Below are 12,685 nucleotides of genomic sequence, written 5' to 3'. Positions count from 1 at the left end.
CCTGAGTGGAGAAACAAGGGAGAAAGCCATGCAAATGTCTGGGGAAAGATCATTCCAGGAAGAAGCTATCACAAGGGCAAAGGCCTCAAGGAAGGGAGTATTTGGTGCATTCAAGCAATAACTGAGAGAAGAGCCTAGCTGACACGGGATGAAAAGAGAAGAGAAGTGGGTTAGATATTTGCAGAACTAAAGGGCCTTATGGGCCATGCATGTGACCCTTCATTTTGCTCTTCTAGTGATATCTTGCTGGCCACCCCTCCCTCATCCCAGTGCTGTGGTTTGGTGGGAATAATCCTTAGTTCCAACTCCAATCTTGGTTTGTGATTCGTTGAAGACTATTTTGGTATCCCAATCACAGTCTTGGTTCAAAGACGGACATGAAACTCAGTCTGAGTCTCTGAGATGAGAGGAGATATCTGTTACAGTTTCTTAGCTAGTAAAGTTCTCTCCTTCTTGGCAGGACCTCCCAAAAGAGAGTGCTGTGAGTATATGATGAACATAGCTGCCAGAGCTATTTTGCTATTACAGGAGTGCCCAGAGCAGTTGGGACACCAACATTTAGAGGCTGAAGATGATGCCAACACCAGGTAAAGCAAGCAGAGAGCCAGAAAGGAGCAGATCCTTGATCTGACACTTGAATGGCTAGATCAAACCATGTCTATAGCTCTTGCTGCGGCAAGACTTTTAAGTTACATAAACGAAATCTCATTATTGTCTAAACAAACTGAGTTGGCTTTTCTGTCCCTTCAGTATAAGTAGTTCTAACTAGGAATTACTATGGATTTTTTTTCCTTAATAAAAGGGAGGTTAAGCTCTTAGCCATTTTTCTGTGCTATCTTGAGTGATGGGCCATCAGAAAATGTTTGAGGGGATCAATGAACCTCTGAGGCTACCATCATTCCCTCCTAATTTTCCCCCATCAGTAGTCATGCTATAGCCCTGCTCGATGCTTCCTGCTCTCCTTCTTTCCTTCCCTCACTTCACAGGCTCCACTGTGAAGAGATTCAAAGTTGGGGTCATATTTCATTTTTGTAAAATACTACTTCAGATCTTAGAACAAACCATGTTTGGAGGAGTCTAAGCTCTTTTGTGTTTGTCTTCATGGGAGTTTGTATCATTTCTTGGATCTGTGGCTTGAGATATTTTTATCACTTTTGGAAGGTTTTCAGTCATAATTTCTTCAGATATTGCTTCATCTATACTCTCTTCCTCCTCTCCTTCTGCAACATAATTACACATATGTTGGATAGTGTCACCATTTCCTATATGTCTCTTATACATTCTTTTTTGTATATCCCATCATCTTTTCTCATTTATGCTTCAATCTGGATATTTCCTATTGAATGATATTCCAGTTCACTAATTCTCTCTTCAGCTATCTTCTATTATACCCATCTGTTGAGTTTTTAAATTTAATTTTTGTACTTTTTAGTTCTAGATATTCCATTTGATTCCTTTTATAGATTCAAATTAATGGCTGAAAATTCTTCATCTTATTCATTTCCTTAAACATATTAATTACAGTTATTTGAAAATCCATGTCCTGTTTTGTATCATTCATGACCATTTCTAACTGAACATTTTGTATGGATAATTCAAGAGATTTTATGAGATGTTAATGTCTTCCACAGAGGGTTTTTTTCTTCTTTCTGTTGGTTGTTCAATTTGAATTTCAAACAATACCTTTCAAAGAAATATTGTTTTGTATTTTTAAAAGTTTTTATTGGAGTATAGTTGATTTTAAATGTTGTGTTAGTTTCAGGTGTACAGCAAAGTGAATCAGTTATACATATAGATCTATCCACTCTTTTTTTTAAGATTCTTTTCCCATATAGGCCACTGTAGAGTATTGAGTAGACTTCCCTAGACTATACAGCAGGTTCTTATTAGTTATCTATTTTATATATAGTAGTATGTATATGTCAATCCCAATCTCCCAATTTATCCTTCACCTCACTTATCCCCTGATGACTATAAGTTTGTTTTCTTTCTTTCTTTTTTTGGCTGCCTTGGGTCTTTGTTGCTGCACATGGGCTTTCTCTAGTTGGGGTGAGTGGGGGCTACTCTTCATTGTGGTGTGTGAGTTTCTCATTGTGATGGCTTCTCTTGTTGTGGAGCACAGAACTCTAGGTGCACAGGCTTCAGTACTTGCAGCACATGGGCTCAGTAGTTGTGGCATGTGGTCTCTAGGGCATGCAGGCTTCAGTAGTTGTGATGCACAGGCTCAGTAGTTGTGGCTCACAGGCTCTAGAGCACAGGCTCAGTAGTTGAGGCACATGGGCTTAGTTGCTCTGCAGCATGTGGGATCTTCCTGGACCAGGGATTGAACCCGTGTTCCCTCCATTGGCAGGCGGATTCTTAACCACTGTGCCACCAGGGAAGTCCCCATAAGTTTGTTTTCCACATTTATGACTCTACTTCTGTTTTGTAAATAAATTCATTTGTACCCCTTTTTTAGATCCCACATATAAGCAGTATCATATGATATTTGTCCTTCTATGTTTGACTTACTTCACTCAGTATGACAATCTCTAGGTCCATCCATGTTGCTGCAAATGGCATTATTTTGCTCTTTTTTATGGCTGAGTAATATTTCATTGTGTATATGTACCACATCTTCTTTATCCATTCCTCTGTTGATAGACATTTAGGTTGCTTCCATGTCCTGGCTATTGTAAATAGTGTTGCCATGAACATTGGGGTGCATGTATCTTTTTAAAAATGTATTTATTTATTTTTGGCTGCATTTGTCTTCATTGCTGCATGCAGGCTTGCTCTAGTTGCAGTGAGAGGGGGCTACTCTTTGTTGCGGTGTGTGGGTTTCTCATTGTGGTGTCTTCTCTTGTCGTGGAGCATGGGCTCTAGGTGTGCGAGCTTCAATAGTTGTGGCACGTGGGCTCAGTAGTTGTGGCTCATGGGCTTAGTTGCTCTGTGAAATGTGGGATCTTCCTGGACCAGGGCTCGAACCTGTGTCCCCTGCACTGGCAGGCAGATTCTTAACCACTGTGCACCAGGGAACTCCCACATGTATCCTTTTGAATTATGGTTTTCTGGGGGTATATCCAGTAGTGGGATTGCTGGGCCATATGTTAATTCTCTTTTTAGTTTTTTAAGGAACCTCCGTACTGTTCTCCATAGTGGCTGCATCAATTTACATTCCCACCAACACTGTAAGAGCATTCCCTTTTCTCCACACCCTCTCCAGCATTTATTTTTTGTAGATTTTTTGATGATGGCCATTCTGACTGGTGTGAGATGATACCTCACTGTAATTTTGATTTGCATTTCTCTAATAATTAGTGACGTTGAGCATCTTTTCATGTGCTTTTTGGTCATCCATACATCTTCTTTGGAGAAATGTCAATATAGATGTTCTGCTCATTTTTTGATTGTTATTTGATTTATTTATTCTGATATTGAGCTGCATGAGCTGTTTGTATATTTTGGACATGGATCCCTTGTTGGTTGCTTTGTTTGCAAATTATTTTCTCCCATTCTGAGGGTTGTCTTTTCATGCTGTTTATGGTTTCCTTGCTGTGCAAAAGCTTTTAAGTTTACTTAGATTCTATTTGTTTATTTTTGTTTTTATTTTCATGAATCTAGGAGATGGGTCAAAAAACATCTTGTGATTTATGTCAAAGAGTGTGCTGCCTTTGTTTTCCTCTAAAAGTTTTATACTGTCTGGCCTTATATTTAGGTCTTTAATTAATTTTGAGTTTATTTTATTTATTTATTTATTTACTTTAACATCTTTATTGGAGTATAATTGCTTTAGAATGGTGTGTTAGTTTCTGCTTTATAACAAAGTGAATCAGTTATACATATACATATATCCCCATATATCTTCCCTCTTGTGTCTCCCTCCCTCCCACTGTCTCTATCCCACCCCTCTAGCTGGTCACAAAGCACTGAGCCAATCTCCCTGTGCTATGCAGCTGCTTCCCACCAGCTATCTATTTTACATTTGGTAGTGTATATATGTTCATGCCACTCTCTCACTTTGTCCCAGCTTACCCTTCCCCCTCCCCGTGTCCTCAAGTCCATTCTCTAGTAGGTCTGCATCTTTATTCCCATCTTGCACCCAGGTTCTTCATGACCATTTTTTTTTTTTAGATTACATATATATGTGTTAGCATACAGTATTTTTTTTCTCCTTCTGACTTACTTCACTCTGTATAACAGACTCTAGGTCCATCCACCTCACTACAAATAACTCAATTTCATTTCTTTTTATGGCTGAGTAATATTCCTTTGTATATATGTGCCACATCTTCTTTATCCATTCACCTGTCAATGGACACTTAAGTTGCTTCCATGTCCTGGCTATTGTAAATAGACCTGCAATTAACATTGTGATACATGACTCTTTTTGAAATATGGTTTTCTCAGGGTATATACCCAGTAGTGGGATTGCTGGGTCATATGGTAGTTCTATTTTTAGTTTTTTAAGGAACCTCCTTACAGTTCTCCATAGTGGCTGTATCAATTTACATTCCCAACAACAATGCAAGAGGGTTCCCTTTTCTCCACACCCTCTCCAGCATTTAATTTTTGTACATTTTTTGATGCTGTCCATTCTGAGTGGTGTGAGATGATATCTCATTGTACTTTTGATTTGCATTTCTCTAATGATTAGTGATGTTGAGTATCCTATCATGTGTTTGTTGGCAATCTGTATATCTTCTTTGGAGAAATGTCTATTTAGGTATTCTGCCCATTTTTGGATTGGGTTGTTTGTTTATTTGGTATTGAGCTGCATGAGCTGCTTGTAAATTTTGGAGATTAATCCTTTGTCAGTTGCTTCATTTGCAAATATATTCTCACATTCTGAGGGTTGTCTTTGGTCTTCTTTAGGGTTTCCTTTCCTGTGCAAAAGCTTTGAAGTTTCATTAGGTCCCATTTTTTAATTTTTGTTTTTATTTCCATTTCTCTAGGAGGTGGGTCAAAAAGGATCTTGCCATGATTTAGGTCATCAGAGAGTGTTCTGCCTATGTTTTCCTCTAAGAGTTTGATAGTGTCTGGCCTTACATTTATGTCTTTAATCCATTTTGAGTTTATTTTTGTGTATGGTGTTAAGGAGTGTTCTAATTTCATTCTTATACATGTAGCTGTCCAGTTTTCCCAGCACCCCTTATTGAAGAGGCTGTCTTTTCTCCACTGTATATTCTTGCCCCCTTTATCAAAGATAAGGTGACCATATGTACATGGGTTTATTACTGGGCTTTCTATCCTGTTCCATTGACCTATATTTCTTTTGTGTGCCAGTACCATACTGTCTTGATTACTGTAGCTTTGTAGTATAGTCTGAAGTCAGGGAGCCTGATTCCTTCTGCTCCGTTTTTTGTTCTCAAATTGCTTTGGCTATTTGGGGTCTTTTAGTTTCCATACAAACTGTGAAAAATATTTTTCTAGTTCTCTGAAAAACCCCATTGGTAGTTTGATAGGGATTACACAGAATCTGTAGTTTGCTTTGGGTAGTATAGTCATTTTCACAATGTTGATTCTTCCAATCCAAGAACATGGTATATCTCTCCATCTGTTTGTATCATCTTTAATTTCTTTTATCAGTGGCTTATAGTTTTCTGCATACCGGTCTTTTGTCTCCTTAGGTAGGTTTATTCCTAGGTATTTTATTCTTTTTGTTGCAATGGTAAATGGGAGTGTTTCCTTAATTTCTCTTTGAGACTTTTCATCATTAGTGTATAGGAATGCCAGAGATTTCTGTGCATTAATTTTGTATCCTTCTACTTTACCAAATTCATTGATTAGCTCTAGTATTTTTCTGGTAGCATCCTTAGGATATTCTATGTATAGTATGATGTCATCTGCTAACAGTGACAGCTTTATTTCTTCTTCTCTGATTTTGATTCTTTTTATTTCTTTTTCTTCTCTGATTGCTGTGGCTAAAAATTCCAAAACTATGTTGAATAATAGTGGTGAGAGTGGGCAACCTTGTCTTGTTCTTGTTCTAAGTGGAATTGGTTACAGTTTTTCACCATTGAGGACGATGTTGGCTGTGGGTTTGTCACATATGGCCTTTAATATGTTGAGGAAAGTTCCCTCTATGCCTATTTTCTGGAGGGTTTTTATCATAAATGGGTGTTGAATTTTGCCAAAGGCTTTCCCTGCATCTACTCAGATGATCATATGGGTTTTCTCCTTCAATTTTTTAATATGGTGTATCACATTGATTGATTTGCGTATATTGAAGAATCCTTGCATTCCTGGAATAAACCCCATTTGATCATGGTGTATGATCCTTTTAATGTGCTGTTGGATTTTGTTTGCTAGTATTTCATTGAGGATTTTTGCATTTATGTTCATCAGTGATATTGGCCTGTAGTTTTCTTTCTTTGTGACATCTTTGTCTGGTTTTGGTAACAGGGAGATGTTGGGCTTTTAGAACGAATTTGGGAGTGTTCCTCCCTCTGCTACATTTTGGAAGAGTTTGAGAAGAATAGGTGTTAGCTCTTCTCTAAATGTTTGATAGAATTTGCCTGTGAAGCCATCTGGTCCTGCGTTTTTTTTGTTGGAAGATTTTTAATCACAGTTTCAATTTCAGTACTTGTGATTGGTCTTTTCATATTTTCTGTTTCTTCCTGGTTCAGTCTCGGAAGGTTGTGCATTTCTAAGAATTTGTCCATTTCTTCCAGGTTGTCCATTTTATTGGCATATAGTTGCTTGTAGTAATCTCTTATGATCCTTTGTATTTCTGCAGTGTCAGTTGTTACTTCTCCTTTTTCATTTCTAATTCTATTGTTTTGAATCTTCTCCCTTTATTTCTTGATGAGTCTGGCTAATGGTTTATCAATATTTTTTATCTTCTCACAGAACCAGCTTTTAGGTTTCTTGATCTTTGCTATTGTTTCCTCCATTTCTGTTTCATTTATTTCTGATCTGATCTTTATGATTTCTTTCCTTCTGGTAACTTTGGGGTTTCTTTTGTTCTTTCTCTAATTGTTTTAGGTGTAAGGTTTTGTTGTTTATTTTGTATGTTTCTTGTTTCTTAAGGTAGGATTTTATTGCTATAAACTTCCCTCTTAGAACTGCTTTTGCTGCATCCCATAGGTTTTGGGTCATCGTGTCTCCAGTGTCATTTGTTTCTAAGTATTTTTTAATTTTCTCTTTGATTTCTTCAGCGATCACTTCATTATTAAGCAGTGTACTGTTTAGCCTCCATGTATCTGTATTTTTTACAGATGTTTTCCTGTAATTGATATCTAGTCTCATAGCGTTGTGGTCAGAAAAGATACTTGATACAATTTCAATTTTCTTCAATTTACCAAGGCTTGACTTGTGACCTACGATATGATCTATCCTGGAGAATGTTCCATGAGCAGTTGAGAAAAATGTGTATTCTGTTGTTTTTGGATGGAATGTCCTATAAATATCAATTAAGTCCATCTTGTTTAATGTATCATTTAAAGCTTGTGTTTATTTATTTTCATTTTGGATGATCTGTCCATTGGTGAAAGTGGGGTGTTAAAGTCCCCTACTATGAATGTGTTACTGTCGATTTCCCCTTTTATGGCTGTTAGTATTTGCCTTATGTATTGAGGTGCTCCTATGTTGGGTGCATAAATATTTACAATTGTTAAATCTTCTTCTTGGATCGTCCCTTGATCATTATGTAGTGTCCTTCTTTGTCTCTTGTAATAGTCTTTCTTTTAAAGTCTATTTTGTCTGATATGAGAATTGCTACTCCAGCTTTCTTTAGGTTTCCATTTGCATGGAATATCTTTTTCCATCTGCTTACTTCCAGTCTGTATGTGTCTCTAGGTCTGAAGTGGGTCTCTTGTAGACAGCATTTATACGGGTCTTGTTTTTGTATCCATTCAGCCAATCTGTGTCTTTTGGTGGGAGCATTTAGTCCATTTACATTTAAGGTAATTATCGATATGTATGTTCCTATTCCCATTTTCTTAATTGTTTTGGGTTCATTATTGTAGATCTTTTCCTTCTCTTGTGTTTCTTGCCTAGAGAAGTTCCTTTAGCATTTGTTGTAAAGCTGGTTTGCTGGTGCTGAACTTTTTCACCTTTTGCTTGTCTGTAAAGGTTTTAATTTCTCCATCAAATCTGAATGAGATCCTTGCTGGGTAGAGTAATCTTGGTTGCAGGTTTTACTCCTTCATCACTTTAAATACGTCCTGCCAGTCCCTTCTGGCTTGCAGACTTTCTGCTGAAAGATCCGCTGTTAACCTTATGGGGATTCCCTTGTGTGTTATTTATTGCTTTTCCCTTGCTGCTTTTAATATGTTTTCTTTGTATTTAATTTTTGACAGTTTGATTAATATGTGTCTTGGCGTATTTCTACTTGGATTTATCCTGTATGGGACTCTCTGTGCTTCTTGGACTTGATTAACTATTTCCTTTCCCATATTGGGGAAGTTTTCAACTATAATCTCTTCAAATATTTTCTCAGTCCCTTTCTTTTTCTCTTCTTCTTCTGGAGCTCCTATAATTTGAATGTTGGTGCATTTAATGTTGTCCCAGAGGTCTCTGAGACTGTCCTCAGTTCTTTTCATTTTTTTTTCTTTATTCTGCTCTGCAGTAGTTATTTCCACTATTTTATCCTCCAGGTCACTTATCCGTTCTTCTGCCTCAGTTATTCTGCTATTGATCCCATCTAGAGTATTTTTAATTTCATTTATTGTGTTGTTCATCGTTGTTTGTTCCATCTTTAGTTCTTCTAGGTCCTTGTTAAATGTTTCTTGTATTTTGTCTATTCTGTTTCCAAGATTTTGGATCATCTTTACTATCATTATTCTGAATTCTTTTTCAGGTAGACTGCCTATTTCCTCTTCATTTGTTAGGTCTGGTGGGTTTTTATGTTGCTCCTTCATCTGCTGTGTGTTTTTCTGTCTTCTCATTTTGCTTATCTTACTGTGTTTGGCGTCTCCTTTTTGTAGGCTGCAGGTTCATAGTTCCCTTTGTTTTTGGTTTCTGTCCTCAGTGGTAAGGTTGGTTCAGTGTGTTGTGTAGGCTTCCTGGTGGAGGGTACTAGTGCCTGTGTTCTGGTGGATGAGTCTAGATCTTGTGTTTCTGGTGGGCAAGTCCACATCTGTTGGTGTGTTTTGGTGTGTCTGTGGACTTACTATGATTTTAGGCAGCCTCTCCACTAATGGGTGGGGTTGTGTTCCTGTCTTGCTAGTTGTTTGGCATAGGGTGTCCAGCACTGTAACTTGCTGGTCGTTGAGTGAAGCTGGCTGCTAGTGTTGAGATGCAGATCTCTGGGAGATTTTCGCCATTTGATATTATGTGGATCTGGGAGGTCTCTTGTGGACCAGTGTCCTGAAGTTGGCTCTCCCACCTCAGAGGCACAGCACTGACTCCTGGCTGTATCACCAAGAGCCTTTCATCCACACGGCTCAGAATAAAGGGGTGAAAAAGTAGAAAGAAAGAATTAGTAGAAGTAGAAAGAAAGAAAGAAAGAAAGAAAGGAGGGAGGGAGGGAGGAAGGAAGGAAGGAAGGAAGGAGGGAAGGAAGGATAAAAGAGAAAGAATATAAAGTAAAATAAAATAAAGTAAGATAAAATAAAATAAAGTTATTAAAATAAAAAATAATTATTAAGAAAAAAATTTTTAAAAAAATGGACGGATAGAACCCTAGGACAAATGGTGGAAGCAAAGCTATAGAGACAAAATCTCACACAGAAGCATACACATACACACTCACAAAAAGAGGAAAAGGGGAAAAAAATCGTAAATCTTGCTCTCAAATTCCACCTCCTCTATTTGGGATGATTCATTGTCTATTCAGGTATTCCACAGATGCAGGGTACATGAAGTTGATTGTGAAGCTTTAATCAATGCTTCTGAGGCTGCTGGGAGAGATTTCCCTTTCTCTTCTTTGTTCCCGGGGCTCAGCTTTGGATTTGGTCCGCCTCAGCATGTAGGTCGCCGGCGGGCGTCTGTTCTTCCTCAGACAGGACGGGGTTAAAGAAGCAGCTGCTTCGGGGGCTCTGGCTCACTCAGGCCAGGAGGAGGGAGGGGCATGGAGTGCGGGGCGAGCCTGCAGCAGCGGAGGCCGGCATGACGTTGCACCAGCCTGAGGCCCGCCATGCGTTCTCCCGGTGAAATTGTCCCTGGATCCCGGGACCCTGGCAGTGGCGGGCTGCACAGCCTCCCTGGGAGGGGGGTGTGGATAGTGACCTGTGCTGGCACACAGGCTTCTTGGTAGCGGCAGCAGCAGCCTTAGCGTCTCATGCCCGTCTCTGGGGTCCGCGCTCTTAGCCGCGGCTCATGCCCGTCTCTGGAGCTCCTTTAAGCGGCGCTCTTAATCCCCTCTCCTCGCGCACCAGGAAACAAAGAGGGAAGAAAAAGTCTCTTGCCTCTTCAGCAGGTCCAGACTTTTCCCCGGACTCCCTCCTGGCTAGCCGTGGTGCACTAACCCCCTGCAGTCTGTGTTCATGCCGCCAACCCCAGTCTTCTCACTGTGCCCCGACCGAAGCCCAAGCCTCAGCTCCCAGCCCCGCCCGCCCCGGCGGGTGAGCAGACAAGCCTCTCGGGCTGGTGAGTGCTGGTCGGCCCTGATCCTCTGTGCGGGAATCTCTCTGCTTTGCCCTCTTGTACCCCTGTTGCTGTGCTCTCCTCCATGGATCTGAAGCTTTCCCCCTCCACCACCCGCAGTCTCCGCCCGCGAAGGGGCTTCCTAGTGTGTGGAAAACTTTCCTCCTTCACAGCTCCCTCCCACTGGTGCAGGTCCCATCCCTATCCTTTTGTCTCTGTTTATTCTTTTTTCTTTTGCCCTACCCAGGTATGTGGGGAGTTTCTTCCCTTTTGGGAGGTCTGAGGTCTTCTGCCAGCGTTCAGTAGGTGTTCTGTAGGAGTTGTTCCACGTGTAGATGTATTTCTGGTGTATCTGTGGGGAGGAAGGTGATCTCCGCGTCCTACTCTTCCGCCATCTTCCCCCCCCCATTAGTTTTTGAAAGATAGTTTTGCTGGATTTAGAATTCCAGATTGATAGTTTTGTCCTTCAATACTTTAAGGTTGTTTTTCCACTGTCTTATTGCTTACATCTTTTCTAATGATAAATCTGTTGTAATTCTTATCTTTGCTGCTCTATGTGTAATTTGTCATTTTCTCTTGTGCATTTAAGGTTTTTTATTTACTGCTAGTTTAAGCAATCTGATTATGATGAGCCTTGGTATGGCTTACTTCAAATTTCTAATACTTGAATTTCATTAAACTTCTTAGGTCCATGTCTTTATAGTTTTCTTCAAATTCAGAAAACTTACAGCCATTGTTTTTTCAACATTCTTTTCTTTCCCCCTATTTGTCTTCTCTCCTTCTGAGACTCCAATTTCTCATGTATTAGGCTCCACTAGAGCACAATACCCTTCTGGGGACTCTAATCAATGCCACATGTGTTTCTCTCTGATTGGTGGAAATATGACTATTCCCAAATCTGTGTGAGATCTAAAAATTTCCCCATCTTTTTCTTTTGGTGTTTCTTTCTCTGGCCTTGTGTAGTTTCCTCAAATGCATGCATTAGCCAAGTCTTCATATGAAGACATGAGGGCAACTCTTTGGAAATCTCCAGAAAGTACCCCTAGGGGATCTCCCCTTGCTGCTACTTTGTACTGGACATTCTAGCCTTCTTGGGCTTCCTGAACTTCATACCCTGTCCCTTTAGCTCAAGGAGAATGCTGGGCTCAGTTTGGAATCCCTCTTCTTGTTCAGTAAACTGAGCTTACTTCATTTCCTTCTCTCAGGAATCACTGTTCTATGCTGCCTGATGTCCGAAGTCTGAAAAATATTGCTTCATATATTTTGTTCTATTTTTTATTTTTTTAGGGTGAAATGGTACATCTGATTTACCATTTACCAGTAAACTGGAAGCGGAAGTTTACTGCTTTTGTTTTTCTATGACCAAGAAGATCCTCTGTTCTTAATATAAGCAAACATTCCTTAACTCTGTCTTTAGGTGATAAAATTGATTGCTTCATACATAAAACTTCTAGCCTAAATACAGATCTATGTGTTTGGTATTCTAATAAAGGACCGTGTGAATAAAAAATCAACTTACTTTATTTCGTCCTGGTAACCCAAATCTTGATGGTTAAGCAATGTTTCCAGGAGGCTCAAAGTCAAATACAATCCATGTTTCCCACATATAGCCCTGACCTGCAAATAAGAAAAGATTTAAAATTTCAATATAATGAAATTAAGATTTGAATTTCCCTCCTATAATTAGAACTTATATAATTTGGACAAAAAATTAATAACCAGGAGTGCATTATACCATTAAGATACCATTTAGGACAAGAATGTCCAACTGAATGTGCATCACCAGCAAATTTTTAGTTGCTTGACACAAAGATATAGTTCATTACTCAGAAGCCACTGAACTTTGAAATGCTGATCTTACATTTTTGTCAGCCATGGAATGGGTGGTCCAGACCTAGAAATTATACACACTTATTATATAAGTAAATTACAAAGTAATTTTTTACAACTACTTTGATTTACCAAAGAAGCTTGTTGTATTAGTAAGGTTACTATCACTATCTGTATTTTATATATAAGGAAATAAAGGCTTAGAGAGATTAAGTGACCTTCTCAATGTCACATAGTTAATAAATGATGAAACTTAGTCTAGAAACCAGGTGCTCAATTAATGTTTGTGGGATGGATGAATGCAGGGTCATTGCAGTTTCCCAAGTACTTAATATTTTCTGAGTCC

At 39.1% G+C, this 12,685-nt stretch overlaps 1 protein-coding gene across 1 annotated transcript in view; it reads right to left on the bottom strand.

Moving 5' to 3' along the window:
* LOC309830263 (uncharacterized protein C1orf87) overlaps nt 1-12,685 on the bottom strand; it is a gene marked incomplete at both ends in the record, with an annotated part of 77,043 nt that overhangs the window by 14,770 nt on the left and 49,588 nt on the right. The window contains 2 exon segments of the mRNA XM_082666714.1: nt 11,828-11,889; nt 12,029-12,126. Coding sequence (XP_082522840.1) covers nt 11,828-11,889; nt 12,029-12,126 — 160 coding nt within the window.

This window comes from Grampus griseus, assembly GCF_964374135.1.
Source record: "Grampus griseus genome assembly, chromosome: 1".
Lineage (NCBI taxonomy): Eukaryota > Metazoa > Chordata > Mammalia > Artiodactyla > Delphinidae > Grampus > Grampus griseus.
The sequence above is the reverse complement of the archived record's forward strand: the minus strand, read 5'-3'. Positions and strand labels throughout refer to the sequence as shown.